This window comes from Scyliorhinus canicula, chromosome 4, assembly GCF_902713615.1.
Source record: "Scyliorhinus canicula chromosome 4, sScyCan1.1, whole genome shotgun sequence".
NCBI lineage: Eukaryota > Metazoa > Chordata > Chondrichthyes > Carcharhiniformes > Scyliorhinidae > Scyliorhinus > Scyliorhinus canicula.
The window spans coordinates 35,458,421-35,477,276 of NC_052149.1; the positions used below are offsets into that span (position 1 = coordinate 35,458,421).

Sequence of the window (18,856 nt, forward strand, 5' to 3'; positions counted from 1 at the left end):
TGCCCGCCGCACATGCCTCTCCCCCCCCGCCCCCCGCCCCCGGGCCCCGGCACCCGACATGCTCGCCTCTCCGGGCCCTCCCGGTCCCTACCTGCCCGCCGCGCGAGTCTTCTCCCCCCGCCCCCGGGCTCCTGCGCCTGGCCTGCGCACCTCACCTCCCCCGCTCGCAGCCGCTCCACTCGGCTCGCTGGCACCGCTAGCTCTGCCCCCAGCGACCACGAGGGCCTCCTGGGCGCCGCCATCTTGGGGCGCCGACCCCACGTGCGGGTCCTGTGCGCTGCCATCTTGGGGCGCCGACCCCACGTGCGGGTCCTGGGTGCTGCCATCTTGGGGCGCCGACCCCACGTGCGGGTCCTGGGCGCCGCCATCTTGGGGCGCCGACCCCACGTGCGGGTCCTGGGCGCCGCCATCTTCGGATCCCGACTCCATGTGCGGATCCTGGGCGCCGCCATCTTTGGATCCCGACTCCACGTGCGGATCCTGGCCACCGCCTTCTGGGACTGGCACGCAAGGTTCCTCCAGCATCGACTCGGACGGCAACGACGGACATGGATTTTCCCCAAGGCTCGCGGCCGTTCAGCTCGACCAGTCACATCCACGCACGCTCGCCAAAACGACAATGCTGATCCACCTCAACGGCCACGAGACGGGCTGCCTGCTGGACTCCGGGAGCACGGAAAGCTTCGTACACCCTGACACGGTAAGACGCTGCGTGCTCCCTGTCCATCCGGTAACACACAAAATCGGGTTAGCCTCAGGTTCGCACTCCGTCCGCATCACCGGGTGCTGCATCGCGGACCTCACGATCCAGGGGAAGGTTTTAAAAAATTATAAATTCCTTGTCCTCCCTGACCTTTGCGCACCGGCACTCCTAGGACTGGACTTCCAGTGCAACCTGCAGAGCTTGACCTTCCAATTTGGCGGCCCTATACCCCCCCCTCACTGTCTTCAGCCTTCGTCCCTCAAAGTGGACCCCCCTCCTTGTTTGCTAATCTCACCCCCGATTGCAAACTCGTCACGACACGGAGCAGACGGTACAGCGCCCAGGACCGGTCCTTCATCAGGTCCGAGGTCCAGAGGTTGCTGAAGGAAGGGGTCATCGAGGCCAGCAACAGTCCCTGGCGAGCCCAAGTGCTGGTGGTCCGGACTGGGGAGAAAAACCGGATGGTCATCGACTATAGCCAGACCATCAACCGGTTTACGCAACTGGACGCGTATCCTCTCCCCCGTATTTCCACCATGGTAAACGAGATCGCGAAATACAAGGTCTTCTCCACTGTGGACCTTAAGTCCGCTTATCACCAGCTCCCCATCCGCATGAGTGACCGCATGTACACCGCGTTCGAGGCTGATGGGCGCCTCTACCAATTCCTTAGGGTTCCGTTTGGTGTCACAAATGGGGTCTCGGTCTTCCAACGGGAGATGGACCGAATGGTCGACAAGTACGGATTACGGGCTACCTTCCCGTATCTTGATAATGTCACCATCTGCGGCCACGACCAGCAGGACCATGACGCCAACCTCCAGAAATTCCTCCAAACCGCAAAACTCCTTAACCTCACATACAATAAGGATAAGTACATGTTTAGCACCGACCGTCTAGCCATCCTCGGCTACGTAGTGCGTAAAGGAGTGATAGGCCCCGACCCCGAACGCATGCGCCCCCTGGTGGAACACCCTCTCCCCAATACCCCAAAATCCCTCAAACGCTGCCTGGGTTTCTTCGCATACTACGCCCAATGGGTTCCCAACTACGCTGACAGGGCCCGCCCCCTCATTCAAACCACGACCTTCCCGCCGTCGACAGAGGCCTGCCAGGCCTTTAGCCGCATCAAAGCGGACATCGCAAAGGCCACGATGTGCGCCATCGACGAGTCCCTTCCCTTCCAGGTCGAGAGCGACGCATCAGAAGTTGCTCTGGCAGCCACCCTGAACCAAGCGGGCAGACCCGTGGCCTTCTTCTCCAGAACTCCCCAGGCTTCCGAACTCCGCCACCCCTCTGTGGAAAAGGAAGCCCAGGCCATAGTCGAAGCGGTGCGACATTGGAGGCACTATTTGGCCGGCAGGAGGTTTACCCTCCTGAGGCACTCTCAATTACGACACGAAAGTTAGGTCAGTAATCAAAGGCTTTAATAAGCAGTGAACAATGGCAGCCTCCATGAGAAGTGTGCTCGCAAAATGGAGTCTCATCTTAAGTACTGTTTCCCAGGGGGCGTAGCCAGAGGCGGAGTCCCCCAGGGTTCCAAGCCTCTTCAAGGGGCAATGTATTCCGATCATCACAAGCCTCTTAAAGGGGCAAGGTATTCCGATCATCATATTCACCCCCTGTTTAAAAAAAACACATAGTCCGTCGGGGATGAAGTGTTTTTAAATTATAAGTTCAGTCTTTGTGGTGGTCTGATAGTCCGTGCTGACTTTCGCCGCTCCGGTGGTGGCGCCGTGGATGCGGTCGGTTCCAATGGTGGTCTATCCGGGAGCACGGTTGACTGAAGCTTTGTCCGCCTTGGAGAGGGGGGTATCAGGAGTGATTAGGGTGGCCGGTGTCGGCTGGGGGGCAGGGGGCGCTATGGAGGGGGCGCTGTCGAAGTCGGCGTTCGGTGTAGGGCCGGGAGCGTTGGTAGAAGGGGGGGGGTCGGTGGGAGGATCGGTGGAGTCGGTGGGAGAGCCAGCGGGTGCCAGGTCTCTCAGGGATACAGTATCCTGCCTGCCTTCGGGGTGCTCGACGTAGGCATAACGAGGGTTTGCGTGCAGCAGGTGGACCCTCTCGACTATGGGATCCGTTTTATGGCTCCTCACATGCCTCCGGAGTAGGACTGGACCCGGAGTCGTCAGCCAGGGTGGAAGCGAGACTCCAGAGGTGGACTTCCTGGGGAAGACAAACAAACGATTGTGAGGGGTCTCGTTCGTGGCCGTACAGAGGAGCGACCTAATGGAGTGCAGGGCATCGGGTAGGACCTCCTGCCAGCGGGCGATAGGGAGACTCCTTGACCGTAGGGCTAGGAGGACAGCCTTCCAAACTGTTGCGTTCTCCCTCTCCACTTGCCCGTTTCCCCGCGGGTTATAGCTTGTCGTCCTGCTCGAGGCGATGCCCTTGCTGAGCAGGTATCGACGCAGCTCATCGCTCATGAACGATGTACCCCGGTCGCTGTGGATATAAGCGGGGAAACCAAACAGAGCGAAGATGCTGCGCAGTGCCTTGATCACGGAGGCCGAGGTAGTATCGGGGCAGGGGACAGCAAAAGGGAAGCGGGAGAATTCATCGATGACGGTGAGGAAATAGATGTTGCGGTTGTTGGACGGGAGAGGCCCTTTGAAGTCCACGCTTAGTCGCTCAAAGGGCCCAGAGGCTTCGGGAGAAGAACGCTACTGGTCTGCCCGTTTGGTTGAGGGTAGCAGCCAGGGCGACGTCTGATGCATCGCTTTCTATTTTTTTTTTTTTAGAACAGTACAGCACAGAATAGGCCCTTCGGCCCTCGATGTTGTGCCGAGCAATGATCACCCTACTCAAACTCACATATCCACCCTATACCCGTAACCCAACAACTCCCCCTTAACCTTACTTTTTAGGACACTACGGGCAATTTAGCATGGCCAATCCACCTAACCCACACATCTTTGGACTGTGGGAGGAAACCGGAGCACCCGGAGGAAACCCACGCACACACGGGGTGGACGTGCAGACTCCGCACAGACAGTGACCCAGCCGGGAACCGAACCTGGGACCCTGGAGCTGTGAAGCATTGATGCTAACCACTATGCTACCGTGCTGCATGGCAGCCTTGATGATGCCGGCCTTGATACGGTTGAAAGCCGACTGGGCCTCATCCGTCAGAGGAAAAACCGTGGTCTTAATGAGTGGCCGGGCTTTGTCCCCATATCTGGGGACCCACTGGGCGTAATAGGAGAAAAGCCCCAAGCACTGTTTGAGTGCCTTGAGGCTACGGGGGAGGGGGAGTTCCTTAAGGGGACGCATGCGGTCGGGGTCCGGGCCTAGGACCCTGTTCTCCACGACGTAGCCGAGGATGGCGAGCCGGGTTGTGTGGAACACGCATTTCTCTTTGTTGTAGGTGAGGTTGAGGGCCCGGGCAGTCTGGAGGAACTTCCTCAGGTTTGCGTCGTGGTCCTGCTGGTCATGGCCGCAGATGGTGACGTTGTCCAAGTACGGGAAGGTCGCCCGTAAGCCGTACTGGTCCACCATTTGATCCATCGCCCTCTGGAAAACGGAGACTCCATTTCTAACACCAAAGGGTACCCTGAGGAAGTGAAACAGCCGACCGGCTGCTTCAAAAGCCATGTAGGGGCGGTCCTGTGAGCAAATAGGGAGTTGGTGGTAGGCCGATTTGAGGTCAACCGTGGAGAATACCCGATACTGGGCAATTTGGGTCACCATTTCAGCTATTCGGGGAAGTGGGTACGCATCGAGTTGTGTGAAGCGGTTTATTGTCTGGCTATAATCCACAACCATGCGTTGCTTTTCCCCGGAGCGGACTACTAATACCTGGGCCCTCCAAGGGCTGTTGCTGGCCTCGATGACCCCCTCTTTTAGTAGCCGCTGAACCTCCGACTTGATGAAAGTCAAGTCTTGGGTACTGTACCGGCGACTCTTGGTGGCGATGGGCTTACAGTCGGGAGTGAGGTTCGCGAAGAGGCGGGGTGGCGCAACTTTGAGTGTCGCCAGGCTGCAGACTATGAGTGGGGGCAGGGGTCCGCCGAACTTCAGTGTCAGGCTCCGGTGGCTGCACTGAAAGTCCAGGCCGAGCAGCAGGGGGGCGCATAGTTGAGGAAAAATGTACAGTTTAAAACGGGAGTATTTTGCGCCTTGAATTGTGAGGTCAGCGACACAATACCCCGTGATTTGAACTAAATGGGACCCTGAGGCGAGTGCTATAGTTTGGGAGGCGGGATGGGTGCGCAGGGAGCAGCGCCTTACCGTGTCTGGGTGGATAAAGCTCTCCGTGCTCCCGGAGTCGAACAGGCAGGGAGTGTCTTGGCCGTTGATTCGCACCCGCATCATCGGGTTTCGCAGGTGTTTCGGCCGTGATTGATCAAGCGTGATCGCTCCTAGGTGCGGGCCGTCAGAGTCGGACTCACAAAATGGCCACCCGGAGTCACAAGATGGCCGCCGCCGGTCGCACGTGTCGAGTTTCGAAGATGGCCGCCGCCAAGATGGCCGCTCCCATGACTCGCACGAGGTCGATGACGCGTCAGAAGTGGGCGTGTCTGGCCGCAGTGCAGCCGCGTTGCGGGGTCTGTGAGGCCGGGAGCTTGATTTCTGGGCCCGGTGAGACTTTTGTTTGTGGCCTTTGGGCCCAGCCAGGCAGACTTTCGCAAAGTGCCCTATAGAACATAGAACAGTACAGCACAGAACAGGCCCTTCGGCCCTCGATGTTGTGCCGAGCAATGATCACCCTACTCAAACCCACATATCCACCCTATACCCGTAACCCAACAACCCCCCCTTAACCTTACTTTTTAGGACACTACGGGCAATTTAGCATGGCCAATCCACCTAACCCACACATCTTTGGACTGTCTTCCCACAGTCGTTGCAGGTCGCGGATCGGGCCGGACAACGCTGGCGTGGGTGCTGGCCTTGCCCACAGAAATAGCATGGGGAGCCCCCGGAGTGAGTGGATCGACGCGTGGCACAGGCCTGTAGCGTGGCCGAGTCTGGAGAGGATCGAGAGGGATTCGTAAGGTCCGCGGAGTACGTACGGAGGTTACGGTGGGCCGTTTCGAGAGAAAAGCCGAGCGTTACCGTGCCTTGGAGATCCTTCGCCCCGTCTTCTAGGAGCCGCTGCCGGATGTACGATGACCTGATGCCAGACACAAGGGCATCGCGGATGTGTAAGTCCCTATGTTCTTCAGCCGTCACTGCTTTGTGGTCGCAGTTCCTCGCGAGCGCGGTGAGTCTTTCCACAAACTCGTCCAGCATTTCCCCGGAGCGCTGGCTGCAGGTCGAGAGCAAATGCCTGGCATGTACCTCATTGGTAGTCTTTATGAAGCGTTTCTTCAATATTTCGATCGCCGCCTCATAGGTCGTAGCGGTTTCAATCATGGCGGAGATTCGGTGGCTCACCCGGCCATGTAAGAAGCGCAGCTTGCGAGCGCTGTCGACATCAGATGGTGAGGAGTCCAGATAATCCTCAAAACACCGGAGCCAATGTTTAAAGATTTCCGAGGCTTCAGGCGTCCTGCCATCCAGGTTGAGTTTCTCTGGTTTCAGACCGCTGTCCATCTTGATGTGCACTGCTGTTAACTTCTCATGGAGGCTGCCATTGTTCACTGCTTATTAAAGCCTTTGATTACTGACCTAACTTTCGTGTCGTAATTGAGAGTGCCTCAATTTAATAAGCAGTGAACAATGGCAGCCTCCATGAGAAGTGTGCTCGCAAAATGGAGTCTCATCTTAAGTACTGTTTCCCAGGGGGCGTAGCCAGAGGCGGAGTCCCCCAGGGTTCCAAGCCTCTTAAAGGGGCAATGTATTCCGATCATCACAAGCCTCTTAAAGGGGCAAGGTATTCCGATCATCACACCTCCTCACAGAGTTTGATAATGCACAAAGGGGCAAGATCAAGAATGACAAGATCTTACGGTGGTGGATCGAGTTGTCCACGTACAACTATGATACCTTGTATCGTCCTGGGAAGCTCAATGAGCCTCCTGATGCCCTGTCCCGCGGTACCTGCACCAGCGCGCAGATAGACCGCCTTCGCTCCCTTCACGCGGACCTCTGCCATCCAGGGGTGACCCGCCTCTACCATTTCATTAAGGCCCGGGGCAACCTGCCTTTCTCCATCGTGGAAGTCAGGTCAGTAACCCGTGACTGCCACATCTGCGCTGAGTGCAAACCGCACTTCTACCGCCCTGAGCGCGCACATCTGATCAGAGCATCCCGCCCCTTCGAAAGTCTCAGCATTGACTTCAAGGGGCCCCTTCCCTCTAACAACCGCAACATTTACTTCCTGGCGGTGATTGACGAATTCTCCCGCTTTCCCTTCGCCATTCCCTGCCCCGACATGACCACATCGACTGTCATTAAGGCCCTCCTCTCCATCTTCTCACTGTTCGGCTACCCCACGTACATTCACAGCGATCGGGGGTCCTCCTTTATGAGCGACGAGCTGCGTCAATTCCTGCTCGACAGGGGCATTGCCTCTAGCAGGATGACCAGCTATAACCCCCGGGGTAACGGACAGGTCGAGTGGGAGAATGGTACCATCTGGAAGACCATACTACTGGCCATCCAGTCCAGAGATCTCCCTATTTCCCGATGGCAAGAGGTGATCCCCGATGCCCTACATTCTATCCGCTCACTCCTCTGTACCGCAACCAATCGACACCCCATGAACGTCTTCTTGCTTTCCCCAGAAAGTCATCCTCCGGATCCCCTCTCCCGACGTGGCTGGTCACTCCTGGACCCATCTTGCTCCGGAAGCATGTGCGGGTGCACAAGTCCGACCCGTTGGTGGAACAAGTCCAGTTACTCCACGCTAACCCGCAGTACGCGTATGTGGAGTACCCCGACGGTCGGCAGGACACGGTCTCCCTCCGGGACCTGGCACCCGCCGGCGTGCGGCCTTCTTCCCCCCCACCACAGACCCCACCTCTTTTTTTTTCACCCCAGCACCCCACTCAGGTTCCCCATTCCACATCCATGGCGTCTCCACAGCCAACTCGGGTGACGGAGACTATTCAAGGTCCATCGCTCCCGGACTCCAGGACGTCAGCGGAACCATCGGCCGATCCGACGTCAACTCCTCCACTGCGGCGGTCTGCCAGGACGTCAAGGACCACAAAAAGACTGATCGAATCTTTCTAAAGTTCTACAGCTCCATGGACTTTGTGTACATATCATTTTGTCTGGGCCAGTGGGAAGCTCCTAAATTCGATAAGAGAAAGGAGAGAAAATTTATCCTCCCGGCTGCCACTCATATCACCAGTTCACTCCCCCCCCCCTCCCCCCACCCTGGCTCTCGTTCATAACCCCCCCCCCCCCCCGCCTTCCTTCTCCGCAACGGGTGAATGTGGTGATATGATCTGCATACCTGTCTGCCATTGGGGCAGAACACCGGCTTACCATTAGCCCTGGTCGGTCATGTGCCTCTCGACCGATTGGCCGAGAGGCTGAGTTAACCACGCCTCCATTAACGAGGTATAAATGGACAAACGCCCGGCGATCGTCCATTCCATTATAGACGATCGCAGAGCTATGTTCTAGTCTATTAAAGCCTGACTTTTGTAAAGCACTCGTCTCGCGTACAATTGATGGCGCATCAGGTGGGAGGGCAGAATTGGGCATGAGGCCAAATGTCAGCTATCTGCCAGCAGGAAAACAAGTTGGAATTTTCCCCTCTGGACTTTCAAGACGGTGTAATGACGGCTTGAATTTCCTGTCAATCTATGTCAGAAAGCACCTTTGCATGCACTAGCATGTCATGAATACTCATCAAAACCACAATTCGCCAGAGTCGTGTTCTTCCTCTGAATTAACTGCCATGACAGCAGCAGACTGGTCTGATTCACATCAGGATATAGGTGGGGAATGCACCTCCCCCACCCCTCTTCATTTCATTCACAACTTTGAGGTGTGTACAACATTTAAAGCCGACTGGCCATCTCTCACCACTGCTCTGACTCATAGCACTGACCAAGCTGCTCTCAGGTGAGAAACTGTTGGGGCTCACAGGCAGATTGCACTCTAGTGTCTTAGAACTTGGGGTTTGTGTTCGCAGGTTGGGCTTCAGTGCCTCAGTGAGAGTTTGGGTGTGATGGCAGGGTGCACTCTATCAGGCTAGGCAGGATGGGGGGGGGGGAGAAGGAATAGCGTGGACAACCAAAGTCATGCCAGATGGGGGAAGGTTGGTGTGTGTTTGAAGGGATATGGAGGAGGCAGATAGAGAGACTCACATGCACAGGAATAACTAGTGATGGAACAAGGGAGGGAATGGCAGGTACAGGAATGACTGGGAGTGGAGTAGCTGGAGTTCAACATGGAAGGGGTGCATGCAGATGAATGAGGGGAGTGGATGAGGGTTAGTATTGCACGAGAGAGAAGGGTGCACAAAGACTCTTGATGTGGGAGGGGGTGGTCTGAAGGAAGCTGGGGGAGGGGAATAAGTGTCAGTCAGCGACATATTTGAGGAACTGTTGGCAGATGGGTGGGGTCAGAAATAGAAGCCAGTTCAGAGACCAAGGCCATATGATCATGGTTAGAAGTGAAAGCCAGTCTTGGGGCAGCATGCTCCATGGTTCTGGTCCAGGGAGAAGGAAGGTCTATCTGTTCAACAGCGGTCATGCACAGCTTGTTATGCAGAATGTGGTCAGTCTTCCACACACGGGGGCCTTGCAGGTGGGAGGATTGGTACTGAGCTGTGCATGGTACAGTCAGGGGAGGCATCTGCAGCCTGCAAATCAGAAACTGGTAATACAGTGGGGGGGTCCATAGCTCTCATGCAGGGGGTGCACCAGTCGCTGAAGATAAGCATGCAGGTGCAGCAGGCGGTAAAGGAGGCTAATGGTATGTTGGCCTTCATTGCGAGAGGTTTCGAGTACAAGAGCAGGGATGTGTTGTTGCAATTATGCAGGGTCTTGGTGAGGCCACACCTGAAATATTGTGTGCAATTTTGGTCTCCTTTGCTGAGGAAATATGTTCTTGCTCTCGAGGGAGTACAGCGAAGGTTTACCAGACTGATTCCAGGGATGGTGGGACTGCCCGATCAGGAGAGATTGATCAGGTTGGGATTATTCTCGCTGGAGTTCAGAAGAATTAGGGGGGAATCTCATAGACACTTATAAAATTCTAACAGGACTAGACAGGGTAGATGCAGGGAAGATGTTCCCGATGGTGGGTGTGTACAGAATCAGGGGTCACAGTCTGAGGATTCAGGGTAAGCCATTTTGACAGAGGTGAGACATTTCTTCACCCACCCAAAGAGTGGTGAGCCTGTGGAATTCATTACCACAGGACGTAGTTGATGCTAAAACATTGAATATATTCAAGAAGCAGCTAGATATAGCACTTGGGGCGAATGGGATCAAAGTCTATGGGGAGACAGCAGGATTGGGCAATTGAGTTGGGATGATTAGTCATGATCGTGATAAATGGTGGAGCAGGCTTGAAGGGCCAAAAGGCCTCCTCCTGCTCCTATCTTCTATGTATCTATGTAAGTCACAGTACATACAGTCTCCAAGTGAGGTTCACATGAGGTCCACAAGGGGAGGACAAGAATGTTGACCACAAAAGCTATAGGCACCAGGGTTGAAGGGGGAGCCCGGACAGTGACTGGAGGAAAGTGTACTTTCAAGTCATTGGGTTTCAGGAAGTTGGGAGGGATGTGCATGGTGACGGTTTGAAGTTGGCCTCATGGTACATGGGCAGCACAACCACGTTGTTAGCCCGGTAAAATGACGCAGTTCAAAAACAACTTTGGCAAAAATTACCAGGGGGAGGGGTCTGAGGGTGTGTGGGAGGAGTCCATGCACTATTGGACAACTGGGTCTAATCAAGTGGCACCCTAATCCTTTGGGATTGAACCCTTGGTCACCAAGGCTCGGTTATGAAATGTCATGAAAAGTCAAATGCAATGTGTCTGATTTGGCCACCATGACTCATGGTGCGCTTTCCTACAGCAAGATGTCAGGGTTGGGGCAATATATGAGTAGCTCTGGTTAACCATATAACCATTACCGAGTAACTGGAATATGGAAAAAAGATCAAATGGAGCACAGCTGCTGGACAATGTTCCAGGGAGGCCAGCACATAGCCTTTGGGATTTACTTGGCTAATTGAGCAGAAAGCTTACAATCATTAGTGTAAGGCACAGCTGTACTGACATCAAAAGGGGTCAGCCTGACAGTATCTGGAATGAGGCTGCTCTCACCCCTCTCTAAGATCTTTCATACTGGTGTGGGAATGCTCAAGCACCTGTGATCCTTCAGGATGTGCCTCAGCTGCAAGTGCGAAACAGGGCGTGGCCTGCATAGATGAACACAGTCCAGAGTCTGGCTTGGTGATGGAGAGTGATCATTGCTGGGTAAACTGCTTTTATGTGTCTGATCTATTTGTCCACAGGGGCAAGGGTGAGTGCAGAGTGGAGGTTGATTCATGATGGTTTTCATGTGACCCAGAAGGGCCAGTCTTCGTCTGGCAGAGCTTAGAGAGAGCTTCAACCTGAGGTGCATAGTTCAGGGGGCCCTCAGGAAGTCCCAGAGTCTGAAGAGCTCATATCCATTCCAAACAGGCAACTGGCGTGACCCAGGTTGTACTGAAGACGACTGTTATATTTGGAGATGAGTGAGAGATAGTTTTGCAGATGCCTTAGTCTGTCAAGGGATGTAGCGGTTCACATCTGCCGCTTCAAAGGGGACATCACTTGACAGAGGGAGACATTGAGGAGGCAGATTTCTTGGATGAAGAGTAATTGGAAAGGCTGGGATCTGAAGAGGGCCACGATGGAAATGCTCCACTGAAGGATGCCATTGCAGTGGCATGACATGGAAGACATGCCCGTGACATGCTTGGTTCCAGCAGGAGTAAGGTCCATAAGTGGCATGTGCACAATTCTCCCCAATTTAAGACACATGAAGGTGATCAGGAAGTTCATCCCAATCATTCACATTTCCAGCAAGCTCATCATTCAGCCTCGGACCATAATTCTCAAGGATAAAGAGGGGATTAACGCTGGAAGATCAGCATCCAAATGCTGCATGTGGCACCTGGACGATGTGAATAGCAGCACACCAGCGTGCAGCCTAAATCAACTGCACATTGTGCTATCATTCCCACCAGCAAAGGACACTTTAGGCAGGCACTGAGATGTGGATTTGATTGCAGTCAACATGATGCATTGAGGACAGGTTCTTTCAGATTCACAAGGAACACAGCTCAGTGCTGATGCCACAGTGCTAGATGTCATCCTCTAAGACACAGGAACATGCACATCATTCAGTTGTTTGTTGGTGGACTTAGAAGAGCATTTCTCTCTCCATGCACTTTCAGACTCTGGCTTGACACATCTCCCTTCGATGACACAAGGGAAGTAACACAACCTAGTTAAACATAACATGAATCTGAGACGCACAAAGGCAGACCATTGGGAGAGTAGATCACCCTTGAAATCAGATGTTACATTGAATCATCTGCAAGAGACATAGGCAACCTGAGACATTGGGTCATGAAATAAAATTGTATTTACAAAGGTGCAGTTTATATACAGTAAAGGAATACCCATACCACCAGTGCACAATCATAGTTTCTTAACATTATGCACTCTGATATCATGTTTAGGTGCAATCACGACATCCACAGCAGAGGTGGAAGCAGCCTGCTGACGGCTATGCTGTGTTGTCTGAAGTGGCTTTGACTGGTTTCCTCTGAAGACCTGGGGCCTGGAGGTCCCTGGTCTGTTTTGGGTCTCCTGTTGTGGGCAGGTACACCCTCCTCGGCCTGAGAAGCTGGAGCTGATGGTGTCACATGCAGAGGGGATTGGGAATGGCTGGATACCCTTGGAGTGGCATGGGTGGAATACTCCAGCTTGTCTGGCAGATGCTCCTCTTCCCTTTTGGGTGCCTGATGGCCCCTCCCTCTCTGACTTCCTAAGGTAAAGGGGCACCTGAAGGGAGATTGAGGTGCTTGTTCCACGTTCCCTCTTGTCGAGCCACTGACAATCTCCCTAAAAGCCTAGAGTGATGCAAGTACAGGGCCAAATGCAAATCTGAAACTGTTGAAGCATGGTCTCCAAGACAGCCACCACCGTTCCCATGGAGACCGTGACGCCAGAGACATAACATCAGAAAGAATATGGTCAGACTCCTCTATCTTTCATTCTAGTGTGATGATTGTCTTCGATAACTCTGCCTGATGCCCTCCATGCCTGTCTTTGCATTTCCAGCACATGTGCATTAGCTGCTTGCAAAGGCTCATTATCAGACTCAGACTCATCAGAGGATTATTTTCCAGCAGTCCACTGAGTTCTTGTGACCTGGGGTGTCACAGTCTTCGACTGCTGGGTAGACGCATCAGTGATTGTGACCCTGAGCCTAATCGAGATCTATCCCACCAAGGTGTGTGTTTCTGCGCTGGTGGAGGGTACAGGAGAATGCAATGATAGCTATAGATCCACTGGCTACTCTAGTAGGCAGAATCCAACGTTATACATAACTCACTGTAAAGGTCATGATATTTTTGACTAATGAAGGCCTCATCTGGACTGGATTGCTGGGGGAGGCTGACCTCGCCTTCAGTACAGGAGCTTTTCCCATGGCAACTCAGTTGCTTCCTTTTCAAAGGGAATCAGTTCCTGAATCTTGACTGTCCCACCATTAGTAGGATCTTTCCCTTTTCATGCAGGTTATCTTTAGATAGATGGAATGTGATGAAAACATGTGGAAGGGTATTTTGAAGCAAGCAGGCCAGCTGTGCTCTGTCCAATAAGGGCAGAAGTTGTTTATACAGGATGATACATGAGATGGCGGCGATGTTCAGTGCGCAAATGTCCCTTCTGCTAATAATGTGTGAAATCCCTGTGGAATATAACCCTTAGGGGATCTGATCCGCTTGTGAGAGTTTAGAGTGATTGGAAGGTAGATTCACCCTGGAGGAACAGTTGAGACCATTCATCCTGTGCCACAGTATGTTTCTTTTTTGTGTGCCACGCAGGCAGACATCCCTGGTGACCTCCTCCAGTGGTCACCAAAGTCAGGTTGGCCAATCACCTGCTGCCATGTCTTGGGAAGAGGACATTGTGGCATTCTCAGATGGCCTGGAGCAGAATCACTGGGGAACTGAGGCTGCTCATGGTACACTGGGCTTACTTCTCTGGGAGGACAGTTGAAATGAAATGAAATGAAATGAAAATCGCTTATTGTCACGAGTAGGCTTCAAATGAAGTTACTGTGAAAAGCCCCTAGTCGCCACATTCCGGCGCATGTTCATGTTAGGAGGCTGTTACGGGAATCGAACCACGCTGCTGGCTTGCCTTGGTCTGCTTTCAAAGCCAGCGATTAGCCCTGTGAGCTAAACAGCCACACAGTGGGACTGCAGAGAGTGTATGTGTGTTTGGGTGCTGCTTAAATATGGTGCCACAGGAACCTCAAATCCATGAGGTAATTGCGAGTGAACAAATCAGTGCCTACTCCACTACATGATTCAGCGAGAAGCTCCCTGATCCATATTTAATGAGCTGATTGACAGGAGACCTTGCCCTGCCATCCAGCTCAAAACATGCTGACTGTCACTGTACTTAGTCTGAAAATTCCACCCAACTGTCTGATTGTGATCAGCATCCACAGTATTTTACTTATAGAACATAGAACAGTACAGCACAGAACAGGCCCTTCGGCCCTCGATGTTGTGCCGAGCAATGATCACCCCACTCAAACCCACGTATCCACCCTATACCCGTAACCCAACAACCCCCCCCCCCCCCTTAACCTTACTTTTTTAGGACACTATGGGCAATTTAGCATGGCCAATCCACCTAACCCGCACATCTTTGGACTGTGGGAGGAAACCGGAGCACCCGGAGGAAACCCACGCACACACGGGGAGGACGTGCAGACTCCGCACAGACAGTGACCCAGCCGGGAACTGAACCTGGGACCCTGGAGCTGTGAAGCATTTATGCTAACCACTATGCTACCGTGCTGCCGGTATGGAGCTTAAGTGTTCGTCACTGGGGAAACAATGTTGTAAACTTCATAAGTCAGCCTGTGCCACTCACATGCAATACAATATTGCATAATTAGTCACAAGCTAATTTCCTATTGCGGCAAGATTAGTCATAGTGATTTGTTTTGTTGCTGTTGAGAAAACAGTGATGCGAAGCATTTAGTATTGGGGAAATGTTTTGTCGACAATTATCTACAATAATGCCTCAGATTACACCTATTTAATTGCAGTTATTATTTTAAAGCTCCATATAATTCCCTGACAATTCAATCTGTGTGCTTCTTTGAAAATCAGATGCATTTCATATTTTCAGAAATGTTATTCTCAGATGTTCCAACCTGAGTAAGTATTTGAAGGTGGAGATGCATACAATCAACTGGAAAAGGAAAGAGGGGGACCCACATGTATCATACTTAGAGCTATGGGTTGTTACGGTCGTAAGTGTAGTGATATAGATTTTTAAAAGTCTAATGGAATAAATAGAATTGAAGGATTATTGAAATAACTTTACAGTGAGACCCAAAGAAATGTGGTCCCAACAACTGCTTGATTGTTGTCAGGGCAGTCGACCTTCACGATATGGCGTTGCAGTGCAGTCCGCTTTGGCTGACTGACCTCCCCAACATGGCGGCACTACGGCGGCTGACAGGCGCGGCGACCGGTCCAGAATTTCGAAAAGCCACCAGCGGTCTGCCCGCTGGAAGTAAGATGAGGGAAGCTGCCAACGTGGAGCCGAGTGCTTACGGTCGGGGTTTCAAGGTCCAGGGAATCGGGAGTCCGCTGTCCGAGTCGCCGGTTCAACGGGGAGGTGTAACTTTGTGTTGTGTGTGGGATGGGGATCGGGAGGGATGGGGATCGGGAGGGAGGGAGCTGCAGTCTTGGCGGGAGCCGCCGCTCGACAACTTTCCCTCAGAGAGAGAGAGAGAGAGAGGGGCGCCGGACAAGAATTTAAATCAATATGGTGAGGAACTTTCATACTCTCTTCCCTAACTTACGTCGATCGGTTTGATTTAACGGTCGCTTTGTGTCCTGACTGGTTTGGGTCAAGTGGGACCGGTGAACAAGGGGGAGCTTTTTTGGGCCGAGTCAGCGGCCAAGTGGCCCCCTGAGAGAGAGAGAGAGAGAAAGCAGCCTTCAGTTTACAAACTGCTGCTGCCAACCGTGTAAGTACCGGGCAGAGAGGGTCGTCTAATTTTAAAATGTCCCACCCCCTTGTGGAAATGGATAGGTTTTGCTTCGCCTGTTGTCTCTGCCAAATCCCGGGTGATGCAACCCACTGGGACAGTTTCAACATCCAGTGAAGGAAGGGAGGGAATTCTGTCACTGGGAATTCAGCCGGCGGAATTGGGGAGCGCGCAGTGCACATTGCACTCGGACTGCTGCTGCTGCTGCTTTCCCCCCTCCCAAATTTCACCCATTTGCAAAGTGAAGGTGCCGGTTTTGTTCGAAAACTATTTCGGTTGGGCTGCTGGATCTATCCGCCCGGCGATGAACTCCCCCGGCGTGTGAAACTTTGTCTCGCACCCACACGGGGTAAGTGAGTGGCTTGCTAAGGTAATGTTTCCAGGACGTTTGAGTTCTGCCACACGGCAGATTGGGCAACCCCCCCCCCCCCCCCCCCAAAAAAAAAACTTGTCCCCTTGAGTGCTTGGGCATTGATTGTATTTATTCGGAGTGTTAAATAAGCTGCCAGGACATGTACCCCAACCAGCAGTGAATCTAAAGGGCGATATAGAAAGAAAGAAGCGATGTAGTCGAGGTGGAGAATTCGAGGACGTTCAAAAACCACCCAAGATTTATTTATACTGCAAACACGCGACTGTTGAACTGGCTGCAGGTCATGTCTCAGCCAGACAATACAATGCCAGCATTTCTTGGCCTTTTCCTGAACTCCTAATATCCTGCCCATACAAATAACCTGGCTCCAAACACCAAACGTTAGCTCTGTTCTCTCTCCACAGATGCTGTCAGACCTGCTGAGGTTGGCCAGCATTTTCTGCTTTTGTTTCAGATTCCACAGTCCACAGTAATTTGCTTTTGTATTGTGTGTCTTGCTTTTTCATTGCCCATAAAAGTTGTAGGATATATGTCAAATATATGAAAACGTATGTGTATTTATATGAACATCGGAAGTGTTGTGCTTGTCAACATTGGGATGGTGGAACTGTCAGCAATGGCACGGGAATTTCTGCTCGCAAATCCAGCATGCAAATCGATCTCCTTTAAGACTTTTATGAGCTGAAGCCAGGATTGCAAATCTTATTTCTTTTTTTTAATAAACAATTTTATTGAGGTATTTGTGGCATTGTAAACAGTGTACAGTAATGTGCAAATATCAACACAGAGCAGAAAAATAGTGCAAAAGACCACTCCTCTCTCATGAACAGTACCCGCCTATTTATCCCTCCTATTCTACTCTTATCTACCCCCCCCCTCCCCGTTTAATTCCCCGCGAAGAAGTCGATGAATGGTTGCCACCTTCGGGCGAACCCTAATACAGATCCTCCTAAGGCGAACTTAATTTTTTCCAGCCCTAAAAAGTTCGACATGTCCGAGAGTCATGCTTAGGTCTTTGGGGGCTTAGAGTCCCTCCATGCCGCCCAGCAGTATACGCGCCAGGCTACCAGGGAAGCAAAGGCCAAGACGTCGGCCTCCCTCTCCTCTTAACCCCCGGGTCTTCAGAGACCCCAAAAATTGCCACCACTGGACTCATCTCCACTCTAGTTTTCAGTACCTGGGACATGACGTCCGCAAATCCCTCCCAGTATCTCCTAAGATTTGGGCATGCCCAGAACATGTGGACGTGATTCGCTGGCCCTCCCGCACACCTAGAGCATTTGTTCTCCACCCCAAAAAATTTACTCAACTGGGCCACCGTCATGTGGGCCCGGTGAACGACCTTGAACTGAATCGGGCTGAGCCTAGCACATGTTGCAGTTGAATTTACCCCACTCGGGGCTTCCGCCCATACCCCCTCCTCCATCTCCTCGCCGAGTTCCTCCTCCCACTTGAGCTTCAGTTCCTCTGTCTGGGATTCCTCCCCTTTCATAAGTTCACAGTAAATATCCAAGACTTTCCCCTCTCCTACCGCTCCCCTGGACACTACTCTGTCCTGGATCCCATTTGGTGGGAGGCGTGGGAAGGATGGGACCTGTCTACCTATGAAGTCACGCACTTGCAAGTACCGAAAGTCATTCCCTCTTACTAGTCCAAATTTCTCCTCCAAGGCCCTCATGCTCGAGAAGTTCCCCCCCAAGAACATATCGCCCATCCTTCCCGCCGCCACACTCGGAATCCACCGTCCATACTCCCAGGGGCGAATCGGTGGTTGTCGCGTATTGGAGATGCTCCCACCTCCCCTACATGCTTCCTCCACTGGCCCCAGATCCGCAGGGCTGCCACCACTACCGGGCTGGTGGACGACCTGGCCGGCAGGAGCGGTAGGGGGGCCGTGACCAGGGCTGGTAAACTGGTGCCCATGCACGAAGCCACCTCCACTCGCCCCCAAATAGACCTCGTACCCACCATCCAACTCCTTACCATGGCTATGTTGGCCGCCCAGTAGTAATTGCTGAGGTTCGGCAGCACCAGCCCCCCCCCCCCCCCCCTCGCTATGGTTCCTCTCAAGCATTGTTTTCTTCACCCGCGGGCACTTCCCCGCCCAGACAAAGCCCATAATAATCTTGTTGACCCTTTTGAAGAAGGACCGCGGGATGAAAATCGGGAGGCACTGAAAAATAAACAGGAATCTTGGGAGGATTGTCATCTTTACCGTCTGCACTCCCCCCGCAGGTGATAGCGGGCGTGCATCCCATCTCCTGAACTCGCTCTTCATTTGTTCCACCACTCTAGTCAAATTTAGCTTATGCAGCCTGCCCCTGTCTCGTGCCACCTGTATCCCTAAGTATCGGAAACTTTCTTCAACCATCCTAAATGGCAGCCCCTTCAACCTGTTCTTCTGGCCCCTCGCCTGCACTACAAACATCTCACTCTTAGCCATGTTCAGTTTGTACCCTGAAAACCTTCCAAATGCAAATCTTATTTCTGAGTGACCTTTTAAATCAATGGTACTGCTGGAGGTACGGTATACGACTCCAAGGAGTACTTGTGTAATGGCGGATTTTCAGGGATGGGAAGTTGTTCTCCTGTGTAATCCAGGAGTTCCCAACTGCAAATGTCTCTGAT

The 18,856-nt window shown here is 52.8% G+C and overlaps 1 protein-coding gene across 1 annotated transcript in view; it reads left to right on the forward strand.

Annotated features, from left to right (window-relative positions):
* Positions 1 to 15,536: 15,536 nt before the first annotated feature.
* Positions 15,537 to 18,856, forward strand: part of LOC119964477 (MAP kinase-interacting serine/threonine-protein kinase 1-like) — a 133,481-nt gene continuing 130,161 nt past the window's right edge. Inside the window, 1 exon segment of the mRNA XM_038794023.1 lies at positions 15,537 to 15,632. Within this exon segment, the coding sequence (XP_038649951.1) occupies positions 15,630 to 15,632 (3 nt within the window). The 5' untranslated portion in view covers positions 15,537 to 15,629.